This window comes from Rhinolophus ferrumequinum, chromosome 22, assembly GCF_004115265.2.
Source record: "Rhinolophus ferrumequinum isolate MPI-CBG mRhiFer1 chromosome 22, mRhiFer1_v1.p, whole genome shotgun sequence".
Taxonomy (NCBI): domain Eukaryota; kingdom Metazoa; phylum Chordata; class Mammalia; order Chiroptera; family Rhinolophidae; genus Rhinolophus; species Rhinolophus ferrumequinum.
In genome coordinates, this window is record NC_046305.1 from 33,730,997 (window position 1) to 33,743,646 (window position 12,650).

At 34.1% G+C, this 12,650-nt stretch overlaps 1 protein-coding gene across 1 annotated transcript in view; it reads right to left on the minus strand.

Moving 5' to 3' along the window:
• DPYD (dihydropyrimidine dehydrogenase) overlaps positions 1-12,650 on the minus strand; it is an 830,145-nt gene that overhangs the window by 489,227 nt on the left and 328,268 nt on the right. Inside the window, 1 exon segment of the mRNA XM_033092743.1 lies at positions 8,255-8,465. Coding sequence (XP_032948634.1) covers positions 8,255-8,465 — 211 coding nt within the window.

Sequence of the window (12,650 nt, forward strand, 5' to 3'; positions counted from 1 at the left end):
AGGATACGAAGATAAATTTTTCTAAAGAGGATACAGATGGCAAACAGAATATGAAAAAATGCTCAACCTCACTAATCATAAGAGAAACGCAAATAAATACCACAATGAGATGCCACCTCACCCTAATCAAAATGGCTACCATCAATAAATCAACTAACAGGTGCTGCCAAGGATGTGGAGAAAATGGATATCCCTCGTGCACTGCTGGTGGTATTGCCGATTGGTGTAGCCACTATGGAAATCAGTATGGAGGGATCTCAAAAAACTGGAAATGGAATTATCTTATGACCCAGCAATTCCACTCCTAGGTATCTATCCAGAGAAATCCAAAACACTAATTTGAAAAAATTTATGCATCCCTATGTTTATTGCAGCACTATCCACAATAGCCAAGACATGGAAACAATTGAAATGCCCATTGGTAGATAACTGGTTCAAGAAACTGTGGTGCATTTATACAGTGGAATATTACTCGGCCATAAAGAAGAATCAAATCTTAACCATTTACAACGATACGGATGGACCTAATGAACATTATGCTAAGTGAAATAAGTCAGACGGAGAAAGACAAATACCACATGATCTCCCTTATATGGGGAATCTAAAGAATAGAATAAATGAACAAACTAATCAGAAAGAGTCTCAGAGATATAGAAGAAAAACTGAGGGTTGCTAGATGGGAGGGAGAAGGTGAGTGTGTTAGAAAGCACAATCGGTAACCACAAGATTGCCACGGGGATACGAAAGATAGTTAGGGGAATATAATCAACAAGTATCCTATGGACATTTGTCTTCTTAGGGAGACCAGTTCATGGATGGTGTAAGTGCCTGACCACTGCAGTGTACACCTGAAGCTGAAGCTGAATAATAATGAATGTCAACTATAATTATATATACATGTATACATATATTATATATACAATATATTATATATATATGTGTATATATATATATATATATATGTATATATATATATATATACACACACACACATAATCACAGCATGTGGAGTACAGCATAAGGAATAGAAACAGTGGAAATGTAACAGCTATGTGCGATGTCAGAAGGGTAGTACATTGGGGGAGGGGGGGTCATCACTTTGTGGCGGTATAAGTGTCTAACTATTACATTGTTTTGTACACCTGAAACTAATTTTTAAAAAAGTTTTAGAAAATGCATACAACAGTGAAAATTTGAGCGATTATGAGTTTCTCAACTTGATCCTCCATTCTTTCCTGTTTCCATTTATGTATGTATGCATGTATTTATGTATGTATGTAAGGCAGAAGAGGAATTAGGCAAGCTGAAGGCCCCAGAATGGACAATTGTTCACAGAAAATTTTGATGAAACTCTAAGCCACCAACAGCTTCTGGAGGAGATGTTTTATTGCTTGAAAAATGGATCATGCTGGTTAAGAAAAAGAGGGTGAGTTATTACAATGTCTTAGTGCTCCTAATCCTATTAGTGAATTACCATATGAGTAACATTTTAATAGGAGTAAAAGAAACCCAAACACACTGATGCCAATTCTTTTAAAGCACAGATTATTATTATTAGGCACCTGACTCATTTAGTACTCACATTAAAACATTTTCCCTATGTTTTTCCCCAAACTTAAATAATTGAGGGGAAAAAATGGACACATTTGAAAAACAATCCTGAATGTCAGAGTCTTACGCACACCATTTCTTGACTAACTGGCAAATTTGGAGTTCTGACTTAGCCCAGAACAAGACAAAGTAACTCATGACCTGTACCTTTTCTCAGTAGGGGAGCAAGTGAATAAAAGGTACATTTGAAGCTAATATTGTCAGAATCTTTGATTAACACCACGAGTCTTTTAAAAACTTTTCTGAGGGCCTTCTAATAAGAGAAACTGAAAGATTTTAAAACTTTTTCCCCAAAAACCACTCTATGGAACTAACCGCAATTAATGCTGTCAAGGGAGTTAGTTTCTGAGAGTTACATTAAAGATTCAGAAAGAACTGGGCCTGGTGTTTCATTGTTATCTCTAGTGAGATGAGCAGAAAGAAAATGCAAGCACTGGTGAAATATATAAACTCCTTTCCTAGAAGAAAGGCCATGCATCCTCTGCCATATATACCCAGAGAGTTCAGTTAGCTTCTCATGTGTTCTCCTGAGTAGTGTCATATAGCATATGCTGAGTCAATTTTATTGCCACCATTTATCCTACCTCTTCTTTCCCAAAATATAGATTTTTAATCTTAGTTATTTCATTGCATAATTTTCAAGCACTTAAAATTCAAACTTAGATCCTCAAAAGTGCTTATCTTTTTCTTACTTAAAAGAAAAACGAGCAATCATCTTAGATTAAACAAACAAAATATTTGGCGCAATTTTACCATTGTTAAGAGGAAAAACAGTTATTTAAAAATCCTTTGCTTTTTAAATACCTGATGTGAAAATTCAAAATGGAGATTTCTAACTACTAAAAATTTATTGAAAAACAATTCTTTTTGATGGTATGAAAAATGTCAGAGTTGATAACAAAACACTTGAAAAATATGTGATATAGTTACAACCTGTACAATCTTTTTATCTGCAAATAAAAATAAACAAATATATGAAACATGTTCTCATTTAAAAATCATAAATGTAAGAGCATCTGCTTCACTTATTTACAAAGACATGTTGTCAGAGCCTGGAAGGCCCCAGATAAAGTCCTGATTTTCAAATATTTTCATTCCTGGGCAACATTCATACCATAATAAGGGTGTAATATAACTCAATTTAATTATTAAAATATGGTTTTGTTATTTAAGGATAATAACATCTGAAGCTTAAGAGATGTTTACTATGTGCCAGCATATATTTTAGTGCTTTGCACATATTATTAGTTAATTTATTATTCAAACAACCCTAGAAAATAGATATTATAATCACTCCCCTGAAGAGATCAGAACCATGAAATACAAAGAGACTAAGGGAGCCAGGTTTTCCAGCTGGGTAGCCTGGATCCAGAGCCCCTGCTCTAAGCTGCTACACTAGACAGAATCTAATTTAGTGTACTATTTACTGGATTATAAAGAATGCAACAACTTATGCCGAAATAGGCCAAAAAAAAAAAAAAAAACCCCACAAAAAACACAAAAACAAAAAATACCCAGTAGAAATAGAAAAATTCAACTTTTTCTTATATTTTCTAAGAAAAATAAGCCGAACATGGCCCATAGTAGAAAAAACATAATTAAGCGTAATAAAATTAGTATCTTATATGAATCAAGTCAAGTGAAATGCACAAATATACACTGTATCTGTTTTGAGCAGATTAATATGTTGTCTGCTACTGGGACTACGATTTACTATAATGGTACAATCTGCCTTTTGGGGTTCGCAATCTAATTGGAAGATAAATTATAATATGTTCTAGAAGATCAAAGCACAGAGCTCTTTTCAAAGTGGACATTAGCAGAGAATGAGAGGGTGGCTGTGGTGCAGCATATGGAAGAGGCACAGAGGTCATGGCAGGGCGGAAGTGGCTTCCGTCAGTTGTCTGAAAGCATATTCAAAGCCACACTGAATTATGTCATCTGCATCTCCCAGGAATGTGAGGACAAGGCCCACTGTTACTACCTCCATTGTGAGGTCGATAAAAATAGTAACATATTCTCCTCCTCAATTCGAAGCTAACAGAAAAGATATGCACACTTTTACAACTGGCAGTTTGGTTCCAAGCCTAAAGAGAAGGGAGGATAATAAACTTAAAAGAAGCAAGAAGTCTCTTAAATCTGACATTGTGCAAACAAACAAAAAGAGAGAAAATTCAAACACTGATGTTTAGCAGAAGAAGAGCTATAATATACATATTACAAAATGTATATTTTTAAAATAAATAAATACAATTTCCAGGGAAGGGCAATATTTGTAGAGCAGAAACACCAATTAGAGGTATCCTATCCTGTGCTTAATTTACTGACAGCTTTCAAAATCAGTCTTGAACAATAAAAATCCCAATTTAATGTAATTTGGAATCTTACACATTTTGAGGAAATGGATGATAATTTCTAAAAGGAAGAAGCACTTTGAGTTTTTCACAGGAATGATATGAAGTAAGACTACGGCTTTATTATCTCAATCAAATTAGAATTAGACACCACACAGCCTCTAGAACTTAAGACAGTAGTTGATGAAAGATTCCTTTAAATTGTGCTCATAATAGGCACACAAATATTCCAAGCACAGGGATTTGGGATACATAGTCTTTTGTTCCTATTTCCTACTCACTGCTACCCTTCAAAAAAAGAGATAGAAATAAAATAGAATTGGGTAAAATAATGATAATTAGTTATAATTGTTATTAGTCAGTAGCAATGAAACAATTAGTTACTGTAATCCAAGGATATTATCCAAATTTGTTTTGTAAATTTCACATACTTGTCTTTTCTATAAGCTGTTAAGGCATTTAACATTCTTATGGCAGGAAATGTATAGAAAAGATATACTGGGTGCTTAGTAATACAAAATAAACTTATTTCATGTTCTCCTTTATGAAACACACAGATTAAGGGACTTGCAAACATAATGCAGTAAATCAGAGGAAAAAACTGAGATTAAAAGTTTAATTTCGTTCAAATTTCCCATTTTAGATTACCTTTACAAATACATATTATGATGCAATTGAGACACTACAAGTATTTTCATTTAAAATATCATTGTAATCAGAAAATGCTGAGAATATAAATTATCATTTGTATGTATTCTATCAAATTTACTTCATTCCTTGAGTTCTTCAGCATGTATTTATATAATGCATTCACCAAGGACATTCTGAGTTACCACTATGGAATCTATCCTGTGGATTCTGGTAGGAATAATTCAATAGAGAACAATGGAAAAGAGAGCTGGATACATAGTATATGTGAAGTCACTCGCTGAAGTGCTAGGAGCTTTAACCTATAGTATAGGGTGACATGGGTGAATTTAATGAGAAGAGACACTGGAACTAGAAATTAGAATCCTGGATAACATTTTGAACTTTAATGTTAAGAGAACTATGGTACTATTTACAATAATAGCAAAGTTGAAGAGATCTGTCTTAGGGATATCTGATGAGGTCATCCTTCCTTACCTTGTGCTTCTCTGTCAAAATGTATTCTTCACTTGGTAAAAACAATTATTTGTTTAAAGGTCTGCCTCCAACCCCAGTCTATGAGGTTTTAAAAGTGCCTCATTCATCTTTGTACTCTCCAGAATACAACTTGACACTTGGTATTCATACACTAGATGCTCAGAAAATGTTTGTCACATGCGTTGGCATAAACATAGGATGGAATGTCTTCTGAGGCATGGAGAGTGAAGAAAGAAATTTTGGAGTCATTTTACTCAGAAGTGAAATATGCCTGCTGTGAGTCTAGCCACTACCTGGCACACAGAAGTTTTTCATTAAATATTGTTTACAGGAATGAATGAATGAATGAATGAATGAATGAATGAATGAATGAATGAATGAATGAATAAGACAATCAGTTCCCTGAAGGAATAAATACGTTAAGATGAAAAAATTGGGCAACTTTGAAATTTGGAAAGTTCTAAAAATTAACAAGTTGGAGGAAGAAAAGCAGTTACTGATAGGCTTGAGAAGGAATAGTTAAGAGAAAAAGCGAGAAAATGGAGTATCATAAACAACAGTTACATGTTGCAGTTTCATTTTCAAAGCACTTTTCATGTGATTTCATTTTAATTCTGACAACAGTCCTGAGAGGTAGGGAGAAAAGGTATTATTATGCTTGCTTTTCTTTCTCTCTCTCTCTCTCTCTCTCTCTCTCTCTCTCTCTCTCTCTCTCTCTCTTTCTCTCTCTCTCTCAATAGAGGAAGAAGCTGAGGTTCAGAAAGCTTAAGTGGCTTGAGGAGAGCATTTCAAATAGAAAGAAACATTTAACATTGTCAAATGCAGAAAATAGAATAAGGACTGAAAAGATGTCACTGACATTGGCATGCAGTTCACTGGAGCCAGTGAGGTTGGGAAGCAGGGACAGAGAAGGGTGGAAAAGCAGGTTAATGTTTTCTTAAGACAGAGGTTTTAAAGATAGATTGTAAAGACAAAGGTTTAATATAGATAAATAAGTTAAATTATATAGTATCAAATATATATCACAAAGGTATCACACATAAATCACACTACATAGGTATGAGGATGGGATAAGATTTAGGGTACAAGAGGGAAAACATGAATGTCTTCTTTTCTTACCCAAATGGACAAGGTTGGTTCTTGTGAACTGATTTTCACTATATCTATTATGTGCGTACATGGAAGTTTTCTGACTTTCAAATTATTATTGTAAGATTTTAAGTGCCATTTGGATTAAGACCTTAATCAACTTCTAACAGTGATTCCCTCAACCCCTTTCTTTAATGTTTTCCACTTAAAAAGCTGTGTTGAAAATATTATATGGGGGTAAGAGGTATGAATGCTATTTACATTCCAGCTCTTCCAGATCCCCTCTCACTCGGAAAGCAACTTCTTATTCACGTAAACATCGAAGGGCCCTGGTAATGCAGGTAATGCCACTGAAGGACAATTTTTTTCCAGGCAGTTTGTTATTTCAAGTCAAAAAGAGAGGGGAAAAGAAAAGAAAAAAGAAAGAAAACTGAAGAGCCATTTTTACTTGAATTCTCTAAATCACTAAATGGATATGGGGTAGTACATGTGAAGCACTGGTAAATTCTGGAATAAATACACAAATTTAAATTCTGGAATGACTTTGTCAAATAAACATGAATAGATCACTTTTTCTTCTACTTCATATTTTAAAAACTAAGTTAAATCTTTCACTCTACACACACACACACACACACTCGCACACTTGCACACTAGAATAAGCTTAGTAAAATCACATCTGAGATTGCAAAAGCTGTTTTCTATGATCTGAGTCACATTTACTTAGGTTTGCTTAGGAAATGATACATTTTTCATAATATTAGAGTTGTCAGATGTAGAACATAAATTCAGATGGGTAAGCTAAATTATTTTTTGATAGGTGAGTCATCAACAGAATTGCTAGTTAAATATGATTCAACTTTTTACTCAGTTTTTGGTGATGTGCAGAGCAGTAAGAAAAGTATGATTTCTTAATAATAGAAAGAAGTTTATGCTTTGCTCTTTTTTATCCCTGTTAATGAATAAACAAACCACACTGTGACTGTATCTATATACCACATAAACATCTAGATGAAAAGTGACAAATCCATGCCATCATCCAGCTATTTGAAAATATTTACCTTGATGACACTAAACATCTGGATGTTTCCAGATATGGAGATATTTGATGTCCTGCAGATAAAATATACTGATGACTGATTGAATTTTTTACTTATCTATTGCATATAAATGCATATTTGCAAGCATATATCTCTTCTTATTGCAGACACAAACTGTAATTTTAGCATGGATATAGTAGGAAGTTGTAGACAGGATTTGTCAAGTTTAGATTTTTTTTGTTTATTGTTCTTAATGAATCTCTCACCTAGAGAAATGTCTTTCTTTTATTTTTCCTTTCAGTAAATAGTTAATTGTCATTTCAATAGTTTTTATTAAAAGATAAAAAGGCTTTGCAAAATGAGTGAAGGCACCTAACTACTTCAACTTTCATCTTCAATGGCCAACAAAAACTGTGTGGGGAAAATATATCACAAAATAGTCTTAACTAATTGACTTATTCTTCAGTTAAAATGCTATATAAAGTATTTCCTTTTCTCATCATCACTTTTTAAAAAAACATTTCATTCTTCCTCAGCATGTCAATTTATGCTATCCAGATGAAATGACAGGAGTTCAAACTTTCTAATTTGACAATTTTGATGTTTCTAGTGGTGGTTTGAGATGAGGATAGTAGTAAACATGAATTTTATTTTTGTCTATTCATTAAATCCTAATTTGTCTGAATCATCAAAGACTGTCTGTTACAACTTCTCTGTCACATTTTCTTACTCTAGGACTAATTGAAGAAAAAGCCATCATTACAGAAGAAACAAGGCAAACATTATTACAAAATAAAGTATGTATTTCGATTATCAGTTTAAAAAGAAGATTCATGTTCAGTTCCTACATTTTAAAAATAGTCCTGTATAGCGTTAAACGTATTTCTAAGTCTTTTAAATCAAGATGACTTGCACTTCATACAAGAAGAAGGAAATAAATGTTAAAGTGAAAAACAATTTCCCAAAAGCTGGAAACTATTATGTCAGTAAAACAACAGACAATGCATATCACATTTCAGCCCCTGAGCACCCTACCTTTAGGATCACTCAGAACTGAACCAAAGGCACTGATGATCACATCAGCTTTCAGATGGACTATCTGATCTTCATCTTCATTCCAGTTTCCAGTTTCATCTTGCTCTGTCCGAACAAACTGCATAGCAACAATTCTCCCACCTTTTACTATAACCTTCCGTGGGGACAGAAAAGGCAAAAATTCACACTTTTCTTCCTTAGCAAGCTCCATCTAAAATAAAACAGAACACAGAAAATGTTTCGTCTTCGTTCAACATTTGATTTTTAATTCAAATTGTACAAACTAAAGCATATGATGTTTAAATCAACTTGAAATATTTTCTGTCACCAAAGCTGAGATTCAGTTATCCACCATTTACATTTGGTAAATCACTGACCGGGGAATGTCTTGAATGGGAGTTGTTCTGTGGAAGTTTGTAAGTCATGGCATCACAAGATATTTCTCAGATCACAAGATATTTAGGTATCGTATGCCCTACGGTTGGTGGTGTGTGAGGTTTCTGACTAGAGTAGCCTGGTCTCCTTATGCTTTCATTTCTCTTTAATCATGCCACATATGAGAATAAATACTTTTTATTATTACCAGGTTGCATATATCTAAGCTGGAAGAAAGTCAACCAAGTGGGTGAACCCGTCTGTGCAAGTGCACAATTAGAATGATAGGCTGGAGAAAAGGAAGGAGACTGAAGAAACTCTGTGAAACTAAGAAATAAATAACACTTAATCTTATTTTTGTAAAAAAACAAAAATTTTTTAGAAAGAGAAACAAGCATGCTCTTCTTGAAAAATTCTGTCTTCTGCATCTCTTACATAATTCATTTTGCCATAAAATGAGATACCCTAGTTTGTGTTTGTTTTCATCCTTATAATGTGTTTGTTTATCAACACAGAATATAAATATTTATTTATTTTTCTACTTACTGCTTTTGGGAATCCAGGCTTTTGTCAATATAATCCTAACTAGTATGCTGAGGAGTCTTTTTCAAAAAATATGAAGAGGTCAAGGAGTACTGAGTCTCATTCTTTCTCTCCCCTGTGGAAGACAGGTGGATTCTCAGTAGGTGATGAATCCCCTGACAAGTGATTCAGAAGGCCATGTTTGAGGCTTCATACCAGGAGTTACCTGGGCTACCTCAAAATGGGAAAGAAACTGAGACATAATATAACTTGCTCAATGGTGTCATCCTGCCATGGACCCACCTCTCAGCACTCTGTTCATTACTAGTGGTCCCATGCTTTGCCATTCATAAGAGTCACCTGGAGGGCTTGTTAAAGTAGACTACGTGGGCCCACCCCCAGAGTTTCTGATTCTGTAGGACTGGATGAGGCCTGAGGAACTGCATTTGTAACATACTTTTAGGTGATGCTATGCTGCTGATCCAGAGGTGACACTTTTGTGAACCACTGTCTTAATTAGACTATAGCTGACTGGCTCTGAACTTGGTCTGTACTATGCATTCTCAGTGAGAGTAATCTTACCCACAAGGGAGTGAACACCAATTCTCAGGGAATAAAAAATTCTTAGATATCAATGGTTTGTGACATTCCCTACCCCCCACCAAAAGAACCACAGTACATAAACAGATAAATTAAAATTACAGTGATGAGAGAGGTAGTAATTAGGGGAAGAGATTCTAAAAGAACTCCCAGGGAGATGATGATAAAAAATAATTGATTGACACTGGTCGTTAGTATATATTAGCATGAAGCTATTCAGTCTATGTTTTGCTTATGGTATTTTTTGATTATTGTCCTTAAAGGCTTAAAAGATAGACTGAACAAACTATTATTACCCAGTATTTTTCTTTTCGTTATAAAATTAAGAGATTTCATATGATTTCACTGACATGTGGTATATAAACCAAAAACAACAAAAGAACAAGACAAACAAATGAGGAAAAAAAACTCATAGACACAGACAATAGTTTAGTGGTTACCAGAGGGTAAGGGGGGTGGGGGGTGGGAGATGAGGGTAAGGGGGATCAAATATATGGTGATGGAAGGAGAACTGACTCTGGGTGGTGAACACACAATGGGATTTATAGATGATGTAATACAGAATTGTACACCTGAAATCGATGTAACTTTACTAACAATTGTCACCAGAATAAACTTTAATTAAAAAAAATTAAGAGATTGGCTATAGCAGAAGGAATAGATATGTGGGATATGGTGGGCGGTAAGTATACAAACAGTGGTTCAAAAACTATCCACTGTTTAGACAGGGAAACTGGAGGTAAGTCAAATTGGATGAGGTTTGAAATCTGCAACCACTGGTTATTTGGGATAGTCACTAAAACTCTGCCCTTCAGGTTCCTTGTATGTAAAATGGGGATAATAATTCCTAATTAATTGATATGTGATGCTATTTTAGGCAATTCAGACATGTAAAACCCCTAAAGCAGAACTTAACATATAGAAGGTACTAATAAATGTCATGTATTTGTAGTTGAAATTCTCTGAATTCACTTTCCCCCAACTCATTCTTCAGCCTATTTAATATCACTTAGCAATGAGATTATGACTCCAATAAAAAGGTGGCCCAATAGCAAAGGTTAAAAAAAAGGAGGGGGGAAGACCAAAGATGAACCTTAGACTCCACTTTCATTTTCTACAAAACAAAAATGTATGATTTCTGGAAGGCAAACTATTCCCTAAATATTTCAAATTATAAAATAAATGTGACTCCAGTTTGTAAGATATGTTTTCTGTACCACTTTTGTGTAATGTAGCACCTTGTAACTCATCAATATAAACCAGTTTATTGTGTTCCGAAAATGTCAAGTAATGCTAAATTTTCATGATAATGCCAAACTTGATTGAGTAACAATGTCAAATGTTTATGGTTTGAATAAATCAATATACAAATTTGTTTATAATACTACTCTTTTCAGTGTTGGACTGAAATACAATTCTGTACTATGCTGCATATATTAGGATCATGTCTCAGACTCATTTAGAATCTGTTTTGTCTCGTTTTATCTTTGCCTATTAACACTAAGATAGTTATATGTAGGTAAATATTACTATATATAGGTAATTTTATACTTTTTGGCAAATTTAGCATTAAGTTTAGAAACAAAAGTTGGACACTAAAAACAAATCAAAACTTTTAAATATTTAAAATAAATATTACCAATGACTTAATGTGTAAACATGCCACAGTAGTACTCTTACCATGTCTTTGACTTCTGGGGGCCTAAAAGGTAGGTACAGTTATGAACATGAAGAAATGGTATCCTCAGCTCATATCGTAACTACCCACATGCATTAGGATTGATAACTTGTATTCAGTTATTTAGTATTTGGGCCAACTGTCTGACAGTGCACAGAAGTTGGGCGGTATGAACACTGGCCCCCACAGAGATTATTATAAATTTCTGCTTTTGAAATTTTAGAGATGTTCTTTACTTTCTAAACATGTAGGAGTAGACTATTGGCCAGCAGACATATATCACACCACTTCTTTCTACTTTGTTTTTAAGTAGCCAGATTTTTTATTTTACCTAAAAGAGGGAAATAATTTTAGACAAAAGCTAGGATGATATCATTTGAGCATATTTATTTACTTGGAAAATATTGATATAATATTGAGAAAAGAAGAAATGAGATAAGATTTATCTTAGGAAGTACGGAAATACTAGGAAAATCAGAAGACAAGTAAGTGAAGTCACATGTCAAGTAAAATATTCTTTCAGTTATTTGTGGACAACAGAGAAATTTACTTTCAATATTTAAGAAATCTAACAAGATGATGATAACAATGATAAATATACAGCAGGCATTCTTTTAAGTGCTTTATATATACCTCATTTTAATCTTCACACAGAAGGTATTTTATGACACCTATGTGTGAGTTATTTAAAAAACATAGTTAGCTTCAAATCAACTTTTCCTCTGTGTGGCTCAAAAGGCTAATAATACACTGGACATCATCCTGATTTACAGATTTATCACCCAAACCCAGGCACTCTGCTGCTTGCTGGCCTCACAACCAACCCTGTGTAGGAAGAAGCATTATTTCCTTGCTACAGGAGAGAAATTGAAACTGAGGCTGAAAGAAACCAAAGATATATTAAGGGATGACAAAGCTAGCTACAATTCTGATACGGCTGAAATAAACTCCAACACAGTATTCCTTATGTCCAAAGACAACAATTGTAGAGTACTTCAAAGAATGAGACTTTCTATGGCTCTAGTTGTTGAATCTCAAAATGAGGATAATTGGAACAAGAAATGATCTAGTCAAAGGCAAATTAAAGGTCAAGGAGTTGGCTCAATAAAGGCTGCCCGTGGTGGGAAGAGGAGATTCGAGCTTCTCAGTCTAAGTAAGTTTAGAGGTTACTATAAATTTATGAAATACAGGAGCTAAGTGATGGACTTATGAACCCGATAT